Here is a 25,967-nt window from a genome sequence, read left to right as displayed (position 1 = left end):
AGATTTGTCAAATGCAAAACAGTGCACTCTTTTCACTTAGTTTTTTGAAAACATGTAAATTATTTTTCATAAAAATGCGATTTACATTAACATAATGGGTTTATTTGTATTATGTTTAACTGAATGAACAAATATATATTTTAAATAATTACAGTTTGATTTCCAGAACAGTAAAGATCAGTAGATATAAAACAAAAGCATCTTGGTGTTCTCAGTAATTTTCAAGAGTGCAAAGCGGTCATGAGATCAAATTCTTGGAGAACCTCTGCTTGTACTTGAATTTGGTTTTAAGTTCAGTAGTTTTGGAAAATGCAAATTTGTGATTCAAATTAGTAAGTGAACTAGAAATTTTGGTTGTTAATACTTCCATGAAACATTGATATGTGAAAACACTCGTAAATTCTAGTGGTTTGTTAATGTTTTAGGTTCCTGATCATAGTACCTTATTTTTATAGGTAATTGAAAGAAATAGAATCGTATTGGCTAAAAGACTTTACCTTAATGAAAAAGGCTGGAATAAGTATACTAAACATTTCATCATACTGCTCTCAACCAAGGTAAAGTTCAATTCACTTCAGTTGTGGATAAAAGACTCCAAGTGTTGAGAGTTGGACCATTAAATTTTTATTTTTATTTATTTGAAAGACAGAGGGAGGGAGGGAGGGAGGGAGTGGAGAGAGAGAGAGAGGGAGAAGTAGAGGTAAAGGTGGTAGAGGTGGTAGAGGAGGTAGAGGTGGAGGTGGAGGTGGCGAGAGATATCTTCCATTGGCTGGTTCATCCCCTGAACGTCCACAGCTGCCAGGTTGAAGCCAGGAGCCCAGAACTCCACCTGGGTCTACCACATGGGTGGCAGGGACCAAAACACTTGAAGCATCACCCACTGACTCTCAGGATGCATTAGCAGGAAGCTGGATCAGAAGCAGAACAGCCAGGGTTTGAACCTTCACTCTGCTGAGAGATGTGGTATCCCAAGGGGCACTGCGTCACAGGCCTGCTTTGCTATATGTATAGGTTCTTTAAAAATGTGGTTGTATATTTGTGCTTTACTGTGTGCAGAATGAAAGATCTAAGGAAAAGCGAATATAAGCTTTTCCTTATATTTGCCTTTATCAAAGTTTAATAACTCTACAAAATTATAGTTATGATTCATTTATTAATGCGTTAACTTAAAAAATAAGTTACTGTGTGTATTAAATAGTTGCATTATTAGTGTATTCTATGCACTTTATGGAGAAATCAGTGAGCACGTTGGCGAGAAAGAGAACCCATATTCAGTATGTTTCTACTGAGGCAAACTGCTCACACTGTCATCCCATCTAACTTTTAAACCTGTGAGAATATGTATGAGTCTCTATTTTATGAATAATAAAAATTAACCACAAGGAGATTAAATAATATCACCCAAGTTTACAGTAACTGGTGAGGATTCGCATTTGGTCCTATGTGATTTCTTTCCAGTGCACACACTGTCCCTGTGAAAGCCTTGTGGGAAAATTGGGTTCATGTTGCAAAGAGAGAAATCTTGTCCCAAATATTTTATGTACCATAAAAAATCCATCAGCAAACTGTAGTAGTCTCACTGATGATATTTTTAAAGAAAAATATCTTTTTAATATTTCAACCCATTTCCTTTGGATTTCTCTATAGTATTAATAATGGCCTGGTGTGTGCTCATTAATATTTGTTACAAGAAAAGTTGTTTGATTTCATGCTTTCATCTAGGATACTGCAGACCTTGCGTTGCTGCAGAAGTTGACACAGAAATGGAGAAACTTAATGAACAAATTTAAGCAGGAGGTGGAACAAACGGAGGAGTGCACCTCGGAGAAACTGCAAATTGTCAAGGACGGCGTTGTCAAATGGCAGCAGTTCTTGGTTGATACCAAGTGGGTCTGCTGGAATCCTGTCTCCCTGATTATACCATGTTATGTCTGATAACTCAGTCCTGTTCTCTTGTCTCTCTCCATGGTTCACCTTATAACTGCTCAAGCACAGATTTTGGGGAGGTAACCAACAGATCTTACAAGGGCACAGCCCTGCAGAGGACTCTGACAGGCTTGTGGCTTCCAGTGCTGTCTGTGTCCCGAACCCCCCGCCCAACTGCTGCTGCCTTCATTTAAATCCGGCTCTTTTTATTTCTCTTTTTAAAATGAAGTTGGCTTATGTCATTACTCTTGGCAAGCACGAGTAGCTGGCCATCTGCAAATCCCATAGCACAGTGCCTCTGCAGAGAAGTAGAACCACTGAGTGACAGTTAGGGGGCGATTGTCTTTCATTGGCTGTCATACTTTGCAAGGATTAGAGGACTCTGATCATGGAAGCAGCTGCCAGCAAAGTCCTGACATTGCACCGGAAAGACCAGATCACAGCCACGTGGGTGGGAGTCTGCACTTGGATACAGGCTGGGCTGGATGATTTCAAAGGTTGTTTTTAAGAACTTTAAAGAGGCTTTGTCTGCTCAGGAGACACATTTAGGTACTGTTTCCATTTGAAATTGAGAACAATGGTTTCAGATTCTCATACCCTGTAAAAAAAAAAAAAAAAAAAAAAGTCCCAGTTACTAGATGTGGAAGTTCTGGAAGCTGAAGCTGGTACCACTCCCAGCTGCTTGCCACTGCCAGGTACACATTTCTGTAGTTTCTTGACCCTTAGCTGGGAAGGTGCACAGGTGGCCGGGTTCTCTTCTCTCTTTCTCTTCAGAAACTTCGTTATCAACAGCTTTCTCCTGTGAGACTTCAGAAAATTAAAGGAAACTCTTATCTGAAGTCGGGACCCTGGACCCGAATGTTGAGTCTTAATTACTTTAATTACTCACTAGGCTTCCTTGCTATTTCCATATTGTTTTGGCAGCTGCAATCAACAGGAATTATTAAGCTGGTGGTCTAGTTTTGAATTCCCCAGACTCAGGGACCACTGTTAAATGCTGTCGTGGTCCATTGTCCTGAAACTTGGTTGCTCAGGTCTCTAACTAGAGTCTGCATTTTATTTTAAAGATTTATTTATTTGAGAGGCAAAGAAAGGTCTTCCATTCACTGGTTCACTCCCAGATGGCCACAATGACCAGAGTCAGGTCGACCTGAAGCCAGAAGCCGGGAGTTTTTTCTGGGTCTCCCATGCAGGTGCGGGGTCCCAAGCACTTGGACCATCCTCCGCTGCTTTCCCAGGCCATTAGCAGGGAGCTGGACTGGAAATGGAGCAGCTGGGACATGTACTGGTGCCCATATGGGATGCCGGCGCTGTAGGCTGTAGGCGGAGGCCCCAGTGTCTGCATTTTTGGATTTCTAAGGGGCTGTACCTGGAAGCCATGCTTGGAATCATTGAGGCAAAACTGAATGTCAATTGCTCTTAAGTGTGTGCACTTACAACTTCCTTTGTTTTCACCTTGTTCTCTGACTTTGCTTTCGCTTTGTTCTTCTTTCAGTGAGAAAGACATTTTGTTCTCTAATAAGGGCAATGTGCTAGAGTTGATAATTCCAGACTTCAAGCAGTGGCAAAAGGTAACACTTTCTAGTTAACAACTTGTCCATCAAGGTGCCTTACCTCCAACTGAGTCACATCTCAGTCTTTAAAAATACCATGCTTAGTTTTATGAGGGACCTTTTTAAATACACATAGATGCTTCCAGTTCAATTTAGAGTTTTGAGTTAAATAAAATTAGCCTGTCCTCCTCCCTCCCTCCCCCTCAAAAAAAATCGAGGGAAAAGTTACTGTGGTGGCAGTGCGGATGGTTCTGATTCTGTCTTCTGATTGTTATACGTGAGAAACGTTTGTGTCTCCTGTGTGCCTGGCTTTTCCCTTCAGGACAATGTGGACTTTGGAGGTTAATGACCTTGTTCCTGTTTCATGTGTAAAGTTCGGGGGCATTCAGTACATTCACAGCGTTGTACAACCACCAGCCGCCCCAGAATGTTTATCTTCCCAAAGGGTGCCCCGTTCCGCCTTCACCAGCCTCGAGTGAGCATCCGTCTCCGTTCTGTGTGAATCTGACTGCTCCCGGTACCTCGGGACCTCGTATAAGTAGACTCACGCAGTATTTGGTCAGCGTAACGTCCTCAGGGTTCATCCCTGTTGTGGCAACTGTCAGAATCCCCTTCCTTTTTAAGGCTGAATAATATCCCATCATACATATTTATATACCATATTTTGTTTTTCCGTTAACCACGTCTTTTGAAAAGTATTCAAGCTTCGTTATTTAAATCAGTATCACATTACAGTAGTTGATTAGCCTGACAAAGGGAAATACAGAATATGACACTGAAACACTTCCAAAGGGAGTATCGAATTCGGGACATCTCATCCAGATCCCACCGTGGGAAGCATCAGCTGTGTAATATGTAGTGTATGTAGTTTAGTTACTTTTTAAACTTGGACATGGGTAGATGGAGTTGAGAGAGAGTGCTTCTTTATTAGGAATGCTGGTGACTCAGCGTCTGAGCACTTAGTCCTGGTGAAGGGCCGGTGCTGCTCCCCACACAGTATCTAATGTACGGTGCAGGTCTTAGAAACCCCATCTCACAGATACAGAAATTGAACCTTAGGACTCCTAGACGTTACGTACATAAGTGACTTATACGTGGTGTGACAGAGTCAGCATTTGGTCTCAGCCTCGCCAATACCACAATTCTTTTTTTTTTTTTGACAGCCAGAGTTAGATAGTGAGAGAGAGAAGAGAGAGAGACAGAGAGAAAGGTCTTCCTTCTGTTGGTTCACCCTGCAAATGGCTGCTACGGCCGGCCCGCTGCACCGATCCGAAGCCAGGAGCCAGGTGCTTCTCCTGGTCTCCCATGCGGGTGCAGGGCCCAAGCATTTGGGCCATCCTCCACTGCCTTCCCGGGCCACAGCAGAGAGCTGGACTGGAAGGGGAGCAACCGGGACAGAATCCGGCGCCCCAACCAGGACTAGAACCCGGTGTGCCGGCGCCACAGGCAGAGGATTAGCCTAGTGAGCTGCGGCGCCGGCCGACAACGCCACAATTCTGTCTGCCACACCGCCTCCCTACACTGAATACTTGTATTGAAGGGTGGGTAATGCTTCCGTTCTCCAGATAATGCCAAACTCTCTATCTATGTGGTGGACTTTATTTTTTACAGAAATATGTATTGATAGTTCTCATTCAGGACTTGGACTGGGGGTTAGAGAGATAAATAAAACATGCACAAGCTACAGCGTGTACATTCTAAGACCTTTTCCAGTGTAGTGGGGGACCTGGGAGCCGACATGTCACAGCCTGGCCACAGCAGAGAGCTGGACTGGAAGAGGGGCAACCGGGACAGAATCCAGCACCCCGACTGGGACTAGAACCCGGTGTGCCAGCGCCGCAAGGCGGAGGATTAGCCTAGTGAGCCGCGGCGCCGGGCGGACTTCATTTCTTGTCACTGTTTTTTTTTTTAAATCCACCTAGAATTTAATACAATTGCTGGTTAATCATGGATTGTGTCATAGGGTATCAAAGTTGATTTAAATTCATTTTAACTTTAAATATAAAACTGTGTAGCCCCTACCGTTTCTCGTGGCCCTGAAGAAATGATGTGAGTGCTAGTAATGGGATCGGCAACCCCACCGGAGCCGGGAGCCCCGGGGAAGAAGGGTCTGGGTGGATTCTGGGTAAATGGTCACTGCGCACTGTGCTTGCCCTCTAGATGCTGACCGAGGAGAAGGCGCAGATCTCGGGGGACATGCTGGTGTCCAGACACGACAGCATGAAGATCATCAGGCATTTACAGGAAAACTGGGCAGACGTCGGCCTTGGGATATTTAGTCGCCATAGAAATATGGAAGGGGAGTTGCCGCCAGAGCAGCAGTACATGGAGGAGATACTTAAAAATGCAGAAAGACTCTACAAAGAATATGAAATACGAATAAATGGTGACAATGGTAAGAAAAAAATGATTAGCTTGCTTGGCGTTATGTAGCATTTTAATAGCTCTTATTTTTCATATAATATTGAAAGTAGAAAGACGTGCATACAGTTAAAAAGCAAAATAAAGCGTTACGCATTGTTTGGTTGAGATGTAATGTATACACAATTTACCTGTTTAAAGTGAACAATTCAATGTATATTCACAGACATGTGCTTCCATCATCACAGTTGGTTCTAGAGTACCTGCAACGTAACTAGATTAAAAATAAGCCCGGGATGAGTCCCTGTCCCATTTAGCTCTCACCCTGTCATCCCCCCCTCCACCCTAGTCCTCAGGCCTCATGTCTCTGTGGATGTCCATGTTCTGAACTTTGATATGAATGAAATCATTCACTTTGTGATCTTTTGTGGCTGGCTTCTTCCACTTAGCGTAACGTTTTCAGTGTTCATCTGTGCTGTAGCGTGTGCCAGTACTTCATTTTTTATGGCCCCTAATACTCATGTGCTGGAACTATCACATTTTGTTTGCTATTGCATTGTTGATAGACATTTTAGTTGTTTCCACTTTCTGGCTATTACTAGTGATGCTGATACAGCCATTTGTGTGTTCATTTTTCTGTGCACCTGTGTTCATTTCTCTATGGTTACAGATATATCCAAGAGAAAATTTCTGGTCATTTAGGAACTCTACAAGGTTCTTCATCACATTCATGTTGTGTAAGGAGTTAAGCCACCACCTGCAATGCCGCCCATCCCGTATGGACGCTGGTTCAGTCCCAGCTGCTCTACTTTCGATTCATCTCCCTGTTAATGCTCCTGGGAAAGCAACGGAAAATGGCCCAAGGACTTGAGCCCCTGAACCCTCGTGGGAGACCTGGAAGAAACTCCTGGATCCTGGCTTTGTCCTGGGCCAGCCCCAGCACTGCGGCCATTTGGGGAGTGAACCAGCCAATGGAAGATCTCTCTTTCTCTCTTCCTCTTTCTCCTTTCCTTTCCTACCCCTCCTTCTCTCTGTGTAACTCTGCCTTTCAAGTAAAACAAATAAATTTTAAAAAATGAAAATTTTGAATTGAAAGATAAGCTCACTTTGGTGCACAGCATTTTGAGATTCATGCATATTAGGAATATTCAAAAAGTTCACAGAAAATGGATTTTAAAATTTTTTGCAACAAAATTTATCCTTTTTAATTAAAAAAAAAAAACTTTGAGAGGCAAGGGGGAAAGAGAGAGCAAGAGAGCAAGCTGTCATTCACTGGTGCACTCCCCAGATGCCCACGGCTGAGATTGGGTGGGCCAAAGCTGGGAGCTGTGATTTCAATCCAGGTTTCCCACATGGGTAGCAAGAAGCCAATTATCTGAGCCGTCATCGCTGCTTCCCGGGGTCTGCATCAGCAAGAAACTGGAGCCAGGTACCCCACTGTGGGATGCAGACGACTTCACCAGAGTCTTCACTGATTTTTTTTAAGATTTATTTATTTATTTGAAAGTTACAAAGAGGGAGGGAGGGAGAGAGAGAGCGATCGAGAGAGAGGGTGAGCTTTCATCCACTGGCTCACTCCGCAGATGACCGCAGGGCTGTGCCCAGCTGAAGCCAGGAGCCAGACTTCAGAAATGGAGAAAGTACTGATTTTTCCTTAGTTTTTGACTGGTACTTTGCTGGGTATGGAATTCTTGGTTGAGTTTTTTCCTTTCAGTATCTTGACTCTGTCACCTGGCTTCCTTCTGCCTCTCCTCTTTCTGATAAGAAGTCAGTTATTAGTCTTACTGAGGATCCCTTAGATATGATACTTTTTTCTTTTTCTTTTTTTGTTTACATAGGGATAGTCTACATTTTTAAAACTTTTTTTAAAAAATTTATTTGAAAGAGAGAGCAGGAGAGACAGGTCTCACCTGCTAATTCACTCTCCAAATGCCCACAGCAGCCAGGCCTGAGCCACGTTGAAGCCAGGAGTCAGGATCTCAGTCCAGGTCCCCAGGGACCCACGTACGCGGGCTATCACTTGCTACCTTCCAAGGTTTGCGTTAGCAGGAAGCTGGAATCAGGGGTTGGAACTAGGACTCGAACACATGCCCTTCAGATATGGAATGCAGGCATCCCAAGATGCTTCTTTTTGTTCTTTAAAGATTTATTTTTATTTATTTGAAAGGCAGAGTTAGAGAGAAAGAGAAACAGATTTTCCATTCTGCTGGTTCACTCCCCAAATGGCCACAACAGCTAGAACTGGGCCAGTCCAAAGCCAGGAACTTTGAGCCTCATCCCGTCTCCTGCGTGGGTAGCAGGGGCCCAACTGCTTGGGCCACCTTCTGCTGCCTTCCCATGTTCGTTAGCAGGGAGCTGGTTCAGAAGTGGAACAACCAGGACTGGAACCAGCACCCATATGGGATGCTGGCACTGCAGGTAGCAGCTTGGCCCACTACACCGCAATGCTGGTTTCCCAAGTGGCGTCTTCACTAGTATGCCGAAAGTAATAACATGAAAGTACTTTTATGTTAATACTTTCAAAATTCTGTTTTTCTTTGGCTTTGAAAGTTTGATTACAATATGTCTAGAGCTCTCTAGGTTTATCATACTTGAGGTTTTTGAGCTTCTTAGATATGCAGATGCGTGTTTTTCTTCAGACACTGTGGACTTCTTGGCCGATTTCTCTTCACCGGTATTTCTGCTTTTTCTTGGTCCTGGTGCGCTCACATGAGGCGTGCGTTGGAATGCCTGATGGGCTCCCACAGGTGTCTGGGGCTCTTCACATTGTCTTCATTCTTGTAGTTCCTTGCATTCTTCTTTTTTTTTTTAAAGATTTATTTATTTATTGGAAAGTCAGAGTTACACAGAGAGTGGAGAGGCAGAGAGAGAGAGAGAGAGGGAGAGAGAGAGAGAGGTCTTCCATCCATTGGTTCACTCCCCACATGGCCGCAATGGCTGGAGCTGTGCTGATCTGAAGCCAGGAGCCAGGAGCTTCTTCCCAGTCTCCCACATGGGTGCAGGGGCTCAGGGACTTGGGCCATCTTCTACTGCTTTCCCGGGCCATAGCAGAGAGCTGGATCAGAAGAGGAGCAGCTGGGTCTCAAACTGGCGCTCACATGGGATGCCGGCGCTTCAGGCCAGGGCGTTAACCCACTGCACCACAGCACTGGCCCCATGCCTTGCATTTGTCTTCATTCTTTAGTTTCTTTTCATTTCTCAGGCTGGGTAACCTCCACTGGCCTATCTGCAAGTTTGCTGAATCTTTTTTCCTGCTGCTGAGTATCTCCCGTGAATTTGCATTTCAGCCATTGTCCTTACCAACTTCAGCGTTCCCATTGGGGTCTTCCGTTTCTAATTCTTTCTATTGATGTTTATACTTAGTGGGACATTGTTCTCATATTTTCTGTAACACTTTCAGACATGTTTTTCCTTGAACATATTTATATATATATATTTTTAATCAGTCCAACGCCTAGGTTTCTTTAGGGATAGCTTCTGTTGCTTGTTTTCTCCCCCTGTGTATGTGTCCTATTTCTCTATTTCTTTGCATGAAAATTTTAAAGTGAAAACTGGGCATTTTAAATGCTATAATACACGAACTCAGGAAATAAGGTTCCCCTTCCTGTCCTGAGGCTTTGCTGTTGTCACTGTTTGGAAATTCCCTGGACTGGTTCCTTTGTCGTGTGTGTCTGCTCTTTTTGCCTAGCAGTCATCTGAAGAGCGAGAGTTCCTTGTGTGCTGGAACCAGGAAGTCTCCCGGCCTCTGCCGGTGGGTGGGCCCTGTGTGGGGGTGGGGGGCACTGGGGCATGCCTTCAAGCCTCCAGCAGACATTTCACAGGTGGTTTCAAGGAGAAGGGGGCACAATCAGATAGAAGTACCCAGCGCTGTGTTCCACGGTTCACTGGAGTGCTGTAGGGCACCATGGGACACACAGTGTCCAGGACTGAAGTGAGGACTGGCAGGGTCCACACGCCGAGGAGAGATACGGCAGTGACAGACTGGGTGCCTGACTGGACTGGTTATGCTGCGCATGAGTGCTGAGAAGTTGTACTGTACCCCATAGCATATACAGGCGTTGCATGCTCATAAAGATGTTACATAGGGGCCGGCATTGTGGGACAGTGGACAAAGCTGCTCCTGCAACGCTGACATCCCACATGGGTGCAGGTCTGAGTCAGTCGCCCCACTTCCTATCCAGCTCCCTGCTAATGGCCTGGGAAAGGCAGCTGCAGATGGCCCAAGTGCTTTGGCCCTTGCTACCCAAGTGGGAGACCCAGAAGAAGCTCCTGGCTCCTGGCTTCAGACTGGCACATCCCTGGCTGTTGCTGCCATTTGGGGAGTGAACCAGCGGATGGAAGATCTCTGTCTCTCTGTAAATCTACCTTTCAAATAAATAAATAAATCTTAAAAAAAATAAAAAAGTACAAGGTTTATTGATACAGACATTTTCATCAAGGGAAAGAAACACAGTTGATGTTTTAACTGTTGCTTCTTGTAAAACTGGGATGAGGAGGGAAGACAGAGCATTTTGCCCTGTTCTCACAGTGAATCAGTCTTCCAGGTTGGCATTAATATTCACCTTTAATCTTTGTCCAGAGCAAAAAGCTATAAGCTCCATGGAGATTGGATCAGTAATGTAAAGAGTGACTCAGGAGCGGGATACCCGTTCTCAGGTCTGTTACGATCATGAAGACGCTGTTCGCTGTTACTGTCCTCTTAGCAGAGTAAGGTGGTGAAGTAGTGCCTTCTTATGAAAGTTTCTGAGTTTAATGTAGTTGGTCCTCAGCTGACAAGAAAGGAAACTTGGCAGAGGAACCATCATGGAAGAAATAGCCATTAGTTATCAAAACCCCAATCACCTGCGCTTATTCACTAACTTTGTCTTTAGGAACTGTTTCCTTCCAGGTCCCTCTGGGAAAGCTGTGAGGTAATGAGAGATGCTCACTAGGATGTTATCACTTAGTGATCAAACTAGTACTGAAGTAGTAGTTTTACAGATGCTTCTAACAATTAATGCTTCTCTCTCTTTGTAGGTGCCTCTAAAATTCTTCCAAGTGTCATTGGTTGCCTTGAATTCTGTACTTTCAAGTTGGAAAACATCCTGGAGTGTCCTGAAGTGTATATTGAAGAATGGGTGGGAGTTAATAGAAAAATTAATGAAATGAAGTCTCAGCTGGATGCGTTACTAAACGCTATTGGTACTGTTCCACAGTTCATGGACGTGGATTCCGGCTCGTAAGTCCCCACACTGTCTTTCCTTCTGAGAGAGTTTTTAAAAAGCATATTGCCCTATGACTCCATACCATAAAGTCCATCCTTGTAAAGTGTGCAGTCCTGTGGGCTTTGGTGTATTCGTAGCCCATAGATGGGCTCCACTGTGACCAGAGTCAACTGCAGAGCGTTTCCTCGCCTCGTAAAGGAGCCTCTCGCCCTTCACCTGCCTCTCTGCTCTCCTCCAGTCTCTCCCACCAACCCTCCCCTGGCCCCAGGCAAGCACTGATTTACTGCCTCTGTTGATTCTCCTCTTCTGGACATTTTATACAAAAGAATCCATGTATGTGATCTTCTGTGACTAGCTTCTTTCACTCAACATAAGGTTTTCAACATTCATCCGTGCTGTGGTGTGTTTCAATTTTTAATCCATTTTTTGTGACTGTATGCAGTTGTATTTTATGGATCCCTCTGTCCACTGGTGGGCATTTGGAACGTTTCCATTGCTGTAACAATCCATGTGTAAGTTTTTTGCACATCCTTACCAGTAGTGTATGAGGGTTCCAACTTTTCCACAGACTTGCCAGCCCTTACTGTCTAACTTCGGATTCCATTTGTGCTATTTGAGTGTGATGTTGGTTTATCATTGTCATTTTTTTTTTTTGGACAGGCAGAGTGGACAGTGAGAGAGAGACAGAGAGAAAGGTCTTCCTTTGCCGTTGGTTCACCCTCCAATGGCCACCGCGGTAGGCGTGCTGCGGCCAGCGCACCGCGCTGATCCAATGGCAGGAGCCAGGTGCTTCTCCTGGTCTCCCATGGGGTGCAGGGCCCAAGCACTTGAGCCATCCTCCACTGCACTCCCTGGCCACAGCAGAGAGCTGGCCTGGAAGAGGGGCAACTGGGACAGGATCGGTGCCCCGACCGGGACTAGAACCCGGTGTGCCAGCGCCGCAAGGCGGAGGATTAGCCTAGTGAGCCGCGGCGCCGGCCTATCATTGTCATTTTGATCTACATTTCCCTGATGACTGATGAAGTCAAGCATTGTTTCATATGCTTATTGGACATTTGTATATTTTTTTGGGGGAGACATGTTTTTGGATCATTTACTCTTGTTTTAATAGGGTCATTTTTTCTTTTTTTTTTTTTTTTATTGAGTTGTAAGATTTGTTTATGTATTTTGGCTAGAAGTCCCTTTACAGGTTATAAATTATATAGTTTTCTCCTATTCTGTAGGTTGTCTTTGCTTTTTTTTTTTTTAAGATTTATTTAATTTATTTGAAAGACAGAGTTACAAAGAGAGGTAGAGCCAAAGAGAGAGTTCTTCCATTCACTGGTTCACTCCCCAAATGGCCACAATGGCCAAAGCTGAGCTGATCTGAAGCCAGGAGCCAGGAGTCTCCTCTGGGTCTCCCATGGGCAAGGGCCCAAGGACTTGGGCCATCCTCTCCTGCCTTCTCAGGCGCAGTAGCAGGGGGCTGGATTAGAAATGGAGCCGTTGGGGCTTGAACTGGCGCCCATATGGGATGCCGGCACTGCAGGCTGGGGCTTTAACCCACCACACCACAGCGCTGGCCCCTCTACTTTCTCCAACAAGCTGAAGTATAGAATTGATGGACTCCAGTGAGTTTTCCATCTTCCCTGTGGCCACCATCCTCCTCCTTGTGTCCACTGTGGCCCCCTGTTGCAGTTGATTTCTCCACAATGTTGCAGTGGGTTCGTTTCTGAGAGGAGCAGCGTGGTGGGGGCAAGAGGCATGGAGTCAACATACAGACCCCGGGAGTCGGGTGAAAGCAGGCCTGAGGCAAGCAGCCGGCAGACTCGTTTATTACAGTTGGTACAACAGCTTATATAGCCAAGACCAGCCAATCTGGTCAAGGGGCGGTCTATGCCCCAACCAATCACAGCCTGTTGCCAGGCAGTTTCCAGAGCCATCCAATCACAGCCTGTCGCCAGGCAGTTTCAAATCCATCCAATCACAGCCTGTCGCCAGGCAGTTTCCAGAGCCATCCAATCACAGCCTGTTGCCAGGCAGTTTCCAGAGCCAGGTGGGTTTCGAAGCCATTCCTGAGTAACTGATGCTCACCCGCCAGTGGCCATCTTGGCATGGCCTTCTCATTCCACTACAGCCCCCATCCAAGAACATCAAGAAGGAAGGATTTTTGTAGTTGTGATCTTTCTTAATAAATGTATTTATGCTATAAATTTCCCTCTAAGGACAGCTTTAGCTGTGTTCTGTAAATCTTAGCATGCTGTATCCTCATTTTCAGTAATCTCTAAGTATTTCATGATTTTTATTGTGATTTTATTCATCAACCCATTTGTTTTTTGGGGGGAGAGTATTATTTGATTTCCACATATATGTGAATTTACCAAAATTTTTCAGGTATTGATGTATAGTTCATTTCACTGTGGTGTGAGTATCCACTTTGTATCCTTTTAGCCTTTAAATTTATTGATTTTTTTATGGCCTACCTTCTTGTCTATTCTGTAGAAAGTTCCTGTGCACTGGAGAAGAATGTATACAAGGTGGTCACCAAAAAGTTTATGAAACTTTTTATATTTTTATTACATTTTCCACAAATATGTTGAAGTACTCTCATATTCTGTTGTTGGATAGAGTGTTCTGTATTTGGTCTAGCTGGCTTTCAACATTGTTCAGATCTCCTGTTTCCTTGTTGATAAGCATAACTAGTGGTTTTTTATTAATTATTGATAGTAGGATACTAAGTCCAATGTTGAATTACTTATTTCTCCCTTTCTCTCAGTGTTTGCTTCATTTATTTTGGCATTCTGTTATTCAGTCAACATATGTTTATAATTATATATTTTTAAAGATTTATTTATATATTTGAAAGGCAGAGTTACAGGGCGGGGGAGGGGAGGAGGCATAGAGAGAGCTTCCATCTGCTGGTTCACTCCCCAAATGGCTACAACACCCAGGGCTGCACCAGGACAAAGCCAGGAGCTGGGAGCTTCTTCCAGGTCTCCCATGTGGGTGCAGGGGCCCAAGCACTTGGGCCATCTTCTGCTGCTTTCCCAGGTACATTAGCAGGGAGCTGGATCAGAAGTGGAGCAGCCAGGACTCGAACTGGTGTCCACATAGGGAACCAGCACTGCAGGCTGCGGCTTTAACCTGCTGAGCCACAGTGTCGGCCCCTATAATTGTATCTTCTTGATGGATTTGATCATTTTATCATTATAAAATATCCCTCATCTCTACTAATATTTTTGTTTCAAAGTCTACTTTATGTGATATATTAGTCCAGACACCCCAGCTTATTTGTGATTGCTGTTGATCTATCTTTTTCCTATAGCCAATTTGTGTCTTTGAATCTAAAGTGTGTCCTGTAAAGAAAACATAGTTGATTAATGTTTTTAATGCAGTCTCTTTATTTGTATTCACTTCTTTGATCTATTCACTTCTTTTTTAATTTGAGAAGCAGAGATACAGAGACAGTGAGACACACAAACTCCCCTGTGCCTTCACCGGCTGAGGCAGGACTAGGCTGAAGCTGGGAGCTGGGATCCTAATCAAGGTCTCCTGTGGGGGGCCAGGGACCCCACTACCTGAGCCATCACCTGCTGCCTCCTCGGGTCTGCGTTAGCAGGAAGTCAGAATCAGGAGCCAGGGCCAAGACTCGAGCCCAGATACTCCAGTATGGATTGTGGGCATCTTAACCCAAGCTAGGCCAAATGGTCACCACTCCATTAGTAGTTAACATTGTTATTGCTATAATTAGATTTATATCTCTTATATTATTGTTTGTTTTGTGGTTTTTCTTTTATTCCTGTATTTTCTCATTACTGTTTCCTTTTGCAGTAACTGAATATTTTCTAATACAGCCATTATTATTTTTTTAAACATTTATTTTATTTATTTGAAAGACAGAGTTACAGAGAGAGGTAGAGACAGAGAGAGAGGTCTTCCATCTGCTGGTTCACTCCCCGGAAGGCTGCAATGGCTGGAGCTGCGCTGATCTGAAGCCAGGAGCCAAGAGCTTCTTCTGGGTCTCCCACATGGGTGCAGGGGCCTAAGGACTTGGGCCATCTCCTACTGCTTTCCTAGGCCATAGCAGAGAGCTGGATTGGAAGAGGAGCAGCTGGGACTCGAACCGGCGCCCATATGGGATGCTGGCGCTTCAGGCCAGGGCATTAACCTGCTGCGCCATAGCGCCAGCCCCTATAGCCATTATCTTTATATTGACTTTCACTATATTTTAAAGTTTTTAAGTGGTTATTTTAGAGTTTGTTAAATACCTCTTAATTTATCAGATTTAGCTTCAAATTTATACTATCTTCATTCTAGGGAAATATATAAATTTCACTTATGTATAGTTATATTTTTAACCTTTTGCAGCTTCATTGTTTTACACACACATGTATCTTAGTATTAAAAATTCACAATAAGTTGTATAACCTAACCATCTGTTGTCATTTCTTTAGCACATTTGAGATCTTCTGCCAGCTACCTTGTCTGTGCTGGTTCTGGCAAGCGTGTTCCATGTCTATTATATAGACCTGACAGTACATTACAATGTATATTACTTTACACAATCTCTTTTTAAATCAGTTATGAAGGTAGAAAGATACCCATGTATGTTGTCTTTTATAGTTAAATCATTAACTTTATATATGCTTTGTGTTTTTCGTGTGGATCCCAATTGCCATCTGGAGTCATTACTTTCAACTTGAATAACTTCCTCTAGTACTTATTGTAAGGAAAACCTGGTAGCAACAAACTCAGTTTTTATCTAGGGGAAGGAAGTCTTTACTTCATCTTCATTTTTTAAAAGAATACTTATTTATTGATTGAAAGGCAGAGTGACAGAGAGGAAGAGGGAGAGGGAAAGGGAGTGAAGAGAGGGAAGGGAAGGGGAGGAGAAAGGAGGGGTGAGGAGAGGAGAGAGCTGTCTTCTATCTGCTGGTTCACTCCCCAAATGCCTGCAACAGCCAGGGCTGGGCCAGGCTAAAAGCAGGAGCCAGGAACTCCATCCAGGTCTCCCACATGGGTGGCAAGGTCCCAAGTACTAGAGCCATCGTCTGCTGCTTTCCCAGGAGCTTTGGCAGGAAGCTGCATCAGAAGCACTGAGTAGCAGGAGTCAGACTGGCACTTTGGTATGGGTGCTGGCATTGCAGGTGGGAGCTGAACCTCCCGTGTGGCACACCAGTGCTCATCTTCATTTCTGAAGGATGTCTGTGCTGGGTGTAGCATTCTAGGTTGGCACGTTCTTCTTTAAGTGCCAGCAGTGTGTTGTTGCACTGCCTTCTGCTCCCTGTTGTTCCTTCTGAAAAGTCAGCTGTTAATCTGTGCGTGATGTGTTGTTTTTCTCTCATTGCTTTCAAGATATTCTCCTTATTTTGACTTTTGGCATTTTTGTTATGTTACATCTATCTGTTGGTCTCTTTGTGTTTGTGCTTCCTGGAGACTCTTAAGCTTCCTGTATCTGTTTTTAAGGAAGTTTGAGTTTCCAGCCATTGTTTTTTGTGTTTTCATTTTTCTGCTCCTGTCTCTCACCATTTCCAGGGATTCTGAACGACTTATTTAAAAAGCAGTTTTTACCAGTTTCAGGCCAGCCTTGCTCTCACACTGCCGTGCAGGGATAGAAGATGTTGAAATATGTTCTTCTCTTTACATGAGAAGACCCTAGTGGTCTAGAAGTAAATGTAGAGGTGTAAGGTGTTTTTTTTTTTTTTTTTTTTTTTTTTACATTTTAGGCCTTTATTTAGTGAGAAAGATGCATAGAAGAGTGAGAGCTTTATCTAGGCCGGTGCCGTGGCTCAATAGGCTAATCCTCTGCCTGCAGCGCCGGCACACCAGGTTCTAGTCCTGGTCCGGGTGCCGGATTCTGTCCCGGTTGCCCCTCTTCCAGGCCAGCTCTCTGCTATGGCTCAGGAGTGCAGTGGAGGATGGCCCAAGTGCTTGGGCCCTGCACCTGCATGGGAGACCAGGAGAAGCACCTGGCTCCTGGCTTTGGATCAGCGCAGTGCGCCGGCCTCGGCGGCCATTGGAGGGTGAACCAACAGAAAAAGGAAGACCTTTCTCTCTCTGTCTCTCTCTTTCTCTCACTGTCCACTCTGCCTGTCAAAAAAAAAAAAAAAAAAGAGTGAGAGCTTTATCTGAGAGAGAGGTAAATCTGGGTTCATACCAAGCACCAGGAACCAGCCACATGGAGGAGCATCTAGGCCAGGAAGCCTACGGAGGGTTGCCCAAAGGCCACAGCCCTAGAGGCACAGGGCTACAGCAAGAAGCCCCCTCCTGGCAAGAGGCCAGGGAAAGGAACAGAAGGCCAGACACACCATGTCCCAGGCTTTTAACCCACTTCCAAAGGGAAGTGGTTAATTAACTTGATTGGCTGGTGGGCATCCAGCTGTGGCCAGGTAGGGCATGAGGTCATACAGGGGTGTGGCAAAGGCGTGGTCTTCCAGCTCACAAACCTAATTGATTTTAACCTGTATGCCTGCATACTTCATTCCCTCCTCATAGACTCCATCCCTTAATCCTAAGGGAAGTTGATGGGCATCGAATCATCTCTTCTGTTACTGCTTCCTGCTTATGAGGGGCATAGTGCAGGCCATGACTATCCAGGGTCTGGAAGTCTCTGCCTATCCTATTTAACAAATTTGCTCTGTGAGCTGGAACAGTCTCAGTCATTGCCAACGTCTGTGTCCCTGCATGGTCAGTTACTCCCAGAAGCAGAGTTCTGAAACATGTAAGTTAATTAGCAAAGGCAAAACTGGAGCAAAACCAATTGTAGGTGGTTTATGATGAAAACAACATATCTTACAGATTCCCAGATAGTGGGTAGTGATAGGCTACCCTTATGTAGATTATAAACCCATTTAGCTTGAATATAGAGAATTATAATAGAAGAAATAGAATTATAATAGAAGAAATTAATAGAATTATAATAGAAGAAAGCATTAGGTAGCTTTATAATCAATAACAGTTCCCAGAGATAATCAAGAAAGGCAGGTACAATACATTTGCCTTAAGGAGACAAAGGCGGCCGGCGCCATGGCTCAACAGGCTAATCCTCTGCCTTGCGGCGCCAGCACACTGGGTTCTAGTCCCAGTCGGGGCGCCGGATTCTATCCCGGTTGCCCCTCTTCCAGGCCAGCTCTCTGCTGTGGCCCGGGAAGGCAGTGGAGGATGGCCCAAGTGCTTGGGCCCTGCACTCGTGTGGGAGACCAGGAGAAGCACCTGGCTCCTGGCTTTGGATCAGCGCAATGCGCCGGCCACAGCGGCCATTGGAGGGTGAACCAACGGCAAAAAGGAAGACCTTTCTCTCTGTCTCTCTCTCACTGTCAACTCTGCCTGTCAAAAAAAAAAAAAAAAAAAAAAAAGGAGACAAAGGCAAAAGCTTTACTTCTCCTTTTTGCTTTGAAGAGCAATCCCATCAAGGTGGCATATACCAATGCCATCTCAGTAGTCAAAGTGATCAGTTTCAGTTCATAATTGATCATAATGATAGGATTAAGAGTCAAAGAGATCATATAAACAAGACTAGTGTCTGCTAATACTAACTGATGGAATTAAAAAGGAGAGAACAATCCAACATGAGAAGCGGGATACACAGCAGATTCATAGAATGGCAGATGTCCTAAACAGCACTCTGGCCCCAGAATCAGCCCTTAAGGCTTTCAGATCCAGCTAAAATTCCCATCAGAGTATTTCAGGCATTGAAAGCCAAGACACTGGAAAAAAAAATGACCTAAATAAAAGATCTCTGTGAGTGAGATCCCAGAGGAAAGAATGGGCCACCAAAGAAGGAAGTACCTTTCTCTGAAGGGAGGAGGAGAACTTCTTCTTTGACTATGGCCTTGTCTAAATAAGCTCAGATTTGGGGAACTGAAGAGGCTTCCAAAGCCTTGGCAGCTCATGACAAGAGCCTTGGGTGATTACGGACGTCATAAATAAGAGTGTTAATTGTTAAGTCAACAGCAGGAGTCACTGTGCACTTACTCCCCATGTAGGATCTCTGTCCTTAATGTGTTGTACTATGTGTTAACGGTATAACTAGTACTCAAATAGTACTTTATACTTTGTATGTCTGTGTGGGTGCAAACTGTTGAAATCTTTGCTTAGTAGATCTTCTGTATATAAAGATAATTGAAAATCTTACTGAAGAATGGGATGGGAGAGGGAGTGGGAGATGGGATGGTTGCGGGTGGGAGGGTGATTATGAGGGGAAAAAGCCACTATAATTCAAAAGTTGTACTTTGGAAATTTATATTTATTAAATAAAAGTTAAAAAAACAAAACAAAGACAAACAAAAGAGGTACGTAAGGTTTCTGATTGGCTTATAAGAACAGTCAGGCATGTCTTTCGCATTCACCTGTGAAGACTGAAGAGGTAGAAGTTTAATCCTAATTTCACGGAGGTAGTCGTGTTCAGGAGCCCCTGGTCAGGTCCCTTTCATTTACGCTGAAGCTGATCTGAAGAGGATCTTCTTACGAATGGCTTGCTCAGGAATTTCTAATGTTGGAGTTTTTTGTTAAAAACTCCTTGATTCCTTGGAACACTAAAGGTGTAAGGTTTTACAGCAGCAAGCTAACACTGGAGGTGGGATCTACATTTTCCAAGGTGCATCCTGCCAGTTTGTGCCCCTCTGGGGGTTAGAAAAGCTGTGTCAGTGACGAAGCCACCATACGAGATAACCCAAGGTTTTGATTCACCCTTCCCCAAGGTCCCAAACAGTTCTCAACACCTAAGTTACTAGATGGAGCCAAATAAAATCCTATATTTTAGCTGACAGTTCTACCTAAGTTTCTGTTCTAAGTAAGTCATTTATCATTCTTTTACTTGATTTTCCCTTCAGGGTACTCCAAGCACATACATGTAACATGATTCAACAGTGGCTTCTGAAGATAGGCAATGAAATTAACAACGGTAACATTGAACTGCAGCGCCACGTATGTACTTAGAAGGAACTGTGAGCTTGCATTTTGACTTGGCTGGGGATTTTCTTCAGGAAAAACCAGGTCTTGAATCAGGAAGCAGATCCCTATCTAATAATTATTCAGATTATTTTCTATGGATTTGGAACTGCCGTAAATGCAGAATGTTCTTGCTTCTGGAGTGAAGTTTACTCTTGATGAAGTCTCTGAATTTTTTGTCTCCGCCATTCTGTTGGGATTAGAGTATTTTCAGGATTTATGTGAGATTATGTTTTCATCATCCTCTCCACCCCCAACTGGACACGTTGCTAGAAGGAAAGAGAAGACGTGATGTACTAGTGGTCTATAATTTCTAGAACAAGAAAGTATTCCACAGCTGTGAAGAGATGACCTGTGTACTTCTTAAGAAACACAAATGGAATACTAATTTGCAAAGGATGCCTAATTCACTACATTTACCCTCATTTCTTAGTCTTATTTTAATCTAAGTTTACACAGAAATTTCCTAAGTAGACTAAATATGCAACTATGCACCTTACAACATTGATAAAGTGAATATAATTCTTTTCATATTGCTCAGATTAGGAATTTGAAAGCACATGTTGGATGCTAATGCTGCTGCGGAAACATGACATTGCATTGCAGTTCCATTAGTAAACTGGAAATGTACAGGCATCAAGCGTTTAGGAACAGATATGTTAAGACTGGAAGTATGGGTCCGGGGGATTTTCACTGTGGGAGACGTTCCTATGACCTGGGAGGCAACCAAAATGACAAAGAAAAAGGGTAGCAGAGTGCCTTTCACATAGTGGGGAAATATTTGAAGAATGACATCGGGGGAAAACATTCCAGCACTGTTGATATCTTATGGTGCTGATAAATCAGCCACTTCTTTGATAAAATAGTCTACCATTATGAATTTATCTCTGTAGAATCTTTTTAAAAAAGATTTATTTATGGGGCTAGCACTGCAGCATAGCGGGCTACAGCACCCACCTCTGGTGCCAGCATCCTATAATGGGCACCAGTTTGTGTCCCAGCTGCTCCACTTCTGATCCAACTCCCTGCTAACGTGCCTGGGAAAGCAGTAGAAGATGGCCCAAGTGCTTGGGTCCCTGCACTCACATGGGAGATCTGGGAGAATCTCTTGGCTCCTGGTTTTGGATCAGCTTTTCTACAAAAAGTCAAAAGGGATGAGATAAACTATTTTGACAAAATTTTTAGTATTCAATCAAAAGCTGATGTAACTGAATAAGATTAATTTTTTAAAATAATTGCAAGTTAATACTCAGCGATAAAGCCATTTGAAGGTCTGCTCCCAAATTCATTTTTTTTTCAGTACTTAATTATTTTTTATTTGAGAGAAAAAGAGGGAAGGAAAAAGAGACAGTGAGCGAGCAGGAGAGAGAGAGAGAGAGAGAGAGAGAGAGAGAGAGAGAGATGTTCTATCTGCTGATCAATCCCCAAATGCCTGCAGCAGCCCCGAACTGAGAGCTGAGAACTGGGAACTCAATTCAAGTCTCTCACATGGGTGGCAGGAACCCAGTCACCTGAGCCATCACCGCCATCTCCCAGGGTCCACATTAGCAAGAAGCTGGAGTCCAGAGCAGGAGCTGGTACTGAACTAAGCACTCTGACATGGGTTGTACGAATCCCAGCCGGCATTTTAACTGCTAAGCCAGACACCTGCCCCATTGATACTTTTATTAATTACTGTCATTACTGAAATGATAGCTCACAAAGAATTATGAATCCAGATTGGAAATGTGCATCATTGCCTGTTTATTCAGTGATAGTACTCATTTTTCAATTCCATTAATAAATTATGCAAAGGCTTGTTTTTAATTCACTAGGAAATTTTCTATCTGTCATGATGCCAATCAGTTATTCATGAATACATAAGTGTAGAATTTCTCTATTGTAATAAAGGGTGCCCAGCCAACTGAAATACTGTATTTGTAAAATTTTAAGAACAGATTAGTTCCAGATTTTTAAATACATAGATTTGAGATTTTTTTTAAAGTGTGCACATCAGGGGCTGGCACTGTGGCATAGTAGGCTAAGCCTCTGCCTGTGGTGCTGGCATCCCATTTGGGCACTGGTTCGAGTCCTGGCTGCTCTACTTCCAATCCAGCTTCCTGCTAATGGCCTGGAATAGCAGTAGAAGAAGGCCCAAGTGCTTGGGCCCCTTCACCCATGTGGGAGACCTGGAGGAAGCTGAGGAAGCTCTTGGCTCCTGGCTTCAGATCAGCTCAGCTCTGGCCATTGCGGTCATTTGGAGAGTAAACCAGCAGGTGGAAGCCCTCTCATTCTGTCTCCCTCTTTCTGTCTGTATCTCTGCCTCTCAAATAGATAAATCAAAGTCTTTCAAAGCATATGCATCATTTTTCACCAACAAACTCGCATCCAGAAGGAAGCAGTTCCAACTACCCATTTTCAAAATAATCTACCCATAGCATAAGTTTCTTTCTAAAAATTTCAAAATTTATTTGAAATGTGGAGAGAGAAAGAAAAAGAACCTTACACCTGTTGGTTCATTATCCAAATGTCTGAAACAGCTGGTGCCTGGTCAGGCTGATTCCAGGAGCTCAGAGCCCCAGTCTGGTCTCCCAAGGACCAGGCTGATACCAGGAGCTCAGAGCCCCAGTCTGGTCTCCCACATGGCAGGCAGCGACCCAGATATCATCTGATGCTTCCCAGGATCTGCAAGCAAGAAGCTGGGTCAGAAGTAGAACGGGGACCTGAACCAGCCACACCGATGTGAGAGTGTCCCAAGCAACACCCGAACTGCTGCACCAATGCCTGTCCCCAGGTTTCTTTCACCCAGCGTTTGGGCCCGTCACCCACATGGGAGACCTGGAGAGAGCTTCTGGCTCCTGGCTCTGACCTGGCCTAGCCCTTGCCATTGTAGCCATCTGGGCAGTGAACCAGCAGATGAAAGATCTCTCCCTCATTCTGTTTCTCTGACTCAAAATAAGTAAATCTTTTAAAAAAACTCAAATATTTTAGTGACTCTGTTTCAGTGTAAAAATTACCATATTCACCTTTCATCTCATTAAAAAGAGTAATTATATGAGGATGCTCAAAAACTGGGAAAGTGTTTCCAGGAGCATTTTTTTTCCTTTTTCTTTTCTTTTTTTTTTTTTTTTTTTGGACAGGCAGAGTGGACAGTGAGAGAGAGAGAGACAGAGAGAAAGGTCTTCCTTTGCCTTTGGTTCACCCCGTAATGGCCGCTGCGGCCGGCGCACTGTGGCCAGTGCACCACATGGATCCGAAGCCAGGAGCCAGGTGCTTCTCCTGGTCTCCCATGCAGGTGCAGGGCCCAAGGACTTGGGCCATCCTCCACTGCACTCCCGGGCCACAGCAGAGTGCTGGCCTGGAAGAGGAGCAACTGGGACAGAACTGGTGCCCCAACTGGGACTAGAACCGGGGGTGCTGGCACCGCAGGCAGAGGATTAGCCTAGTGAGCTGCGGCGCCAGCCTGTAGCTCTGCCTTTCAAATAAATAAATAAATCTTTAAAAAAGAGATACCCAGGCTAATGGAATCTAAATGATTTTGAGAGATAGGTACCAAGTCCTATGGAAGCATGGGACATACTTGGAGCAGGTTGAAGCCAGTGGAAATTAAAATGTTCTCAGAGTCAATCATGGTCAAGCCTAGAAAAACGCTTAGGAACTCACCAGAGAAGGAGGGCATTTGAAGAGTATAATGTGTCGGATATTTGCATTTGCACAGTGAAGTCTTCCACCATTTATTTCTGGGCTCCCACCTCGGCGAAAGCTTTGATGCTGAGTTCTGAGATGTTCTCTGTGCAGAGGGCCCTCTGGGTCCCAGTACGTTCATACTCCTAAGCTAAAAGAAATAGCCGGCAGTTAGGTTTATTATAGATAGCGCCAGGTGACTTTCTAAATACTTAATGTCCTAACAAGTTAGTAATCATTTGGAAAACTTATCGTACGTACATGAAAAGGGGGGAGAGAACCTTTTCGTTTAAGCAACATGACTGATGAATGGGATAAGACTTGCGTGTGCTGGGCGGGTTCACCAGCCTTAGGGTCGGCTCGAGCGTTGCAGCTCTGATTTCCTGTTCCGCACGGACTCTCACGCAGTGTGTGTTTTTCTCACACAGCCACCAGTCAGGCCAGCTTCCAAAGGTATGTCATCAAAGGCGACACACCTCACGTAATGCTGAAGCTGTGAGCCCTGTGGAATTCATGCCCTGTCACCTGTCGCTTAAAATCCACGGCATCTGGGGCAGGCAGGCGGCACGGTGCTCCAGACTTCCTTGGGGTACCTGCGTCCCCCGGAGTGCCTGGCTGTGAGGGCGCCCTGCGAGGCAGCAGAGAATGGCTCGAGTTCCTGGGGCCCTGCCACCCTCCCTGGAAACCAGATGGAGCTCCCAATTCTGGCTTTGCTCTGTCCAACCCTGGCTGTTGCAGATAGTTAGGACCTAAATCATGTACGGGAGAATTCTCTCTCTCTCTCTCTCTTTCTCTGCCTTTCAACAAGTATAAATAAACAGTTTTTTTTTTTTTTTTGATAGGCAGAGTGGACAGTGAGAGAGAGAGAGACAGAGAGAAAGGTCTTCCTTTTGCCGTTGGTTCACCCTCCAATGGCTGCCGCGGCTGGCGCGCTGCGGCCAACGCACTGCGCTGATCTGAAGGCAGGAGCCAGGTGCTTCTCCTGGTCTCCCATGGGGTGCAGGGGGCCATCCTCCACTGCACTCCCGGGCCATAGCAGAGAGCTGGCCTGGAAGAGGGGCAACCAGGACAGAATCTGGGGCCCTGACCGGGACTAGAACCCGGTGTGCCGGCGCCACAAGGCGGAGGATTAGCCTATTGAGCCGCGGAGCCGGCCACAGTTTTTTTTTTTTTTTTTTAAATCCAACCATTTGGGGAGTGAACCAGCAGGTGGAGAGCTTTTTGTCTGTCGCCGCCCCTACCCTGCCACTCTGCCTGTCATATAAATACAAAAGAAAACATTACTTTAAAAACTCCATGAGTTCCTTGTGAGGTTTTTTTTTTTTTCTTTTTTTTTCTTTTTTTTTTTGACAGGCAGAGTTAGACAGTGAGAGAGAGAGACAGAGAGAAAGGTCTATCCTTCCATTGGTTCACCCCCAAGTGGCCACTACAGCTGGTGCGTTGAGGCCGGCGTGCTTCACCGATCTGAAGCCAGGAGCCAGGTGCTTCCTCCTGTCTCCCATGCGGGTGCAGGGCCCAAGCACTTGGGCCATCCTCCACTGCCTTCCCGGGCCACAGCAGAGAGCTGGACTGGAAGAGGAGCAACCAGGACAGAAATGGTGCCCCGACCGGGACTAGAACCCGGGGTGCCAGCGCCGCAAGGTGGAGGATTAGCCTAGTGAGCCGTGGTGCCGGCCCTTTGTGAGTTTTCCCTGAAGCCCAGGAATGCCTTGGTTCATAATGTGGGAACCAAGGCATGGTGGTTAAGCTGAGAAGAGTAGCTTATTACAGTACAGTGAACAAAAGAAAACACACATAGGCTGACCGAGCTGTGATCTGATCTCATTAAGAATTATATGTTATTGAAAGTTTGCCACAGATGTCATTTTTTTTTTAATTTTATTTGTTTATTTGAGAGGCAGAGTTAGAGAGAGGGAGAGAGAATCTTCCATCGGTGATTCACTCCCCAAATGACTGCAGTGGACAGAGCCAGGCCAATCTATAGCCAGGAGCCAGTAGTTTCTTCTGGGTCTCCCATACAGGTGCAGGGGCCCAAGGACTTGGGCCATCTTCCACTCCTTTCCCAGGCCATAGCAGGGAGCTGCATCTGAAGTGGAGCAGCTGGGACTCGAACCGGGTACTGGCACTGCAGACAGCGGCTTTACCTACTGCACCACCATGCCAATTCCTCATTTTTTTTTTCTAAAGAGTTTATTTATTTCTTTGAAAGGCAGAATTACAGAGAGGCAATGGCAGAGAGGAAGAGAGAGGCCTTTCATCCACTGGTTCACTTCCCAAATGGCCACAATAGCTGGAGCTGTGCCGATCTGAAGCCAGGAGTCTGGAGCTTCTT

At 44.8% G+C, this 25,967-nt stretch overlaps 1 protein-coding gene across 1 annotated transcript in view; it reads left to right on the top strand.

The window, feature by feature from the left end:
* AXDND1 (axonemal dynein light chain domain containing 1) overlaps positions 1-25,967 on the top strand; it is a 108,501-nt gene that overhangs the window by 50,341 nt on the left and 32,193 nt on the right. The window contains exons 12-17 of the mRNA XM_062190224.1: positions 456-557; positions 1,723-1,886; positions 3,422-3,497; positions 5,640-5,874; positions 10,857-11,058; positions 19,855-19,948. Of these exons, the coding sequence (XP_062046208.1) occupies positions 456-557; positions 1,723-1,886; positions 3,422-3,497; positions 5,640-5,874; positions 10,857-11,058; positions 19,855-19,948 (873 nt within the window). The remainder of the gene's footprint in view (positions 1-455; positions 558-1,722; positions 1,887-3,421; positions 3,498-5,639; positions 5,875-10,856; positions 11,059-19,854; positions 19,949-25,967) is intronic.

This window comes from Lepus europaeus, chromosome 5 (assembly GCF_033115175.1).
Source record: "Lepus europaeus isolate LE1 chromosome 5, mLepTim1.pri, whole genome shotgun sequence".
Taxonomy (NCBI): Eukaryota; Metazoa; Chordata; class Mammalia; order Lagomorpha; family Leporidae; genus Lepus; species Lepus europaeus.
This window is presented reverse-complemented; position numbering and strand designations above follow the sequence as displayed.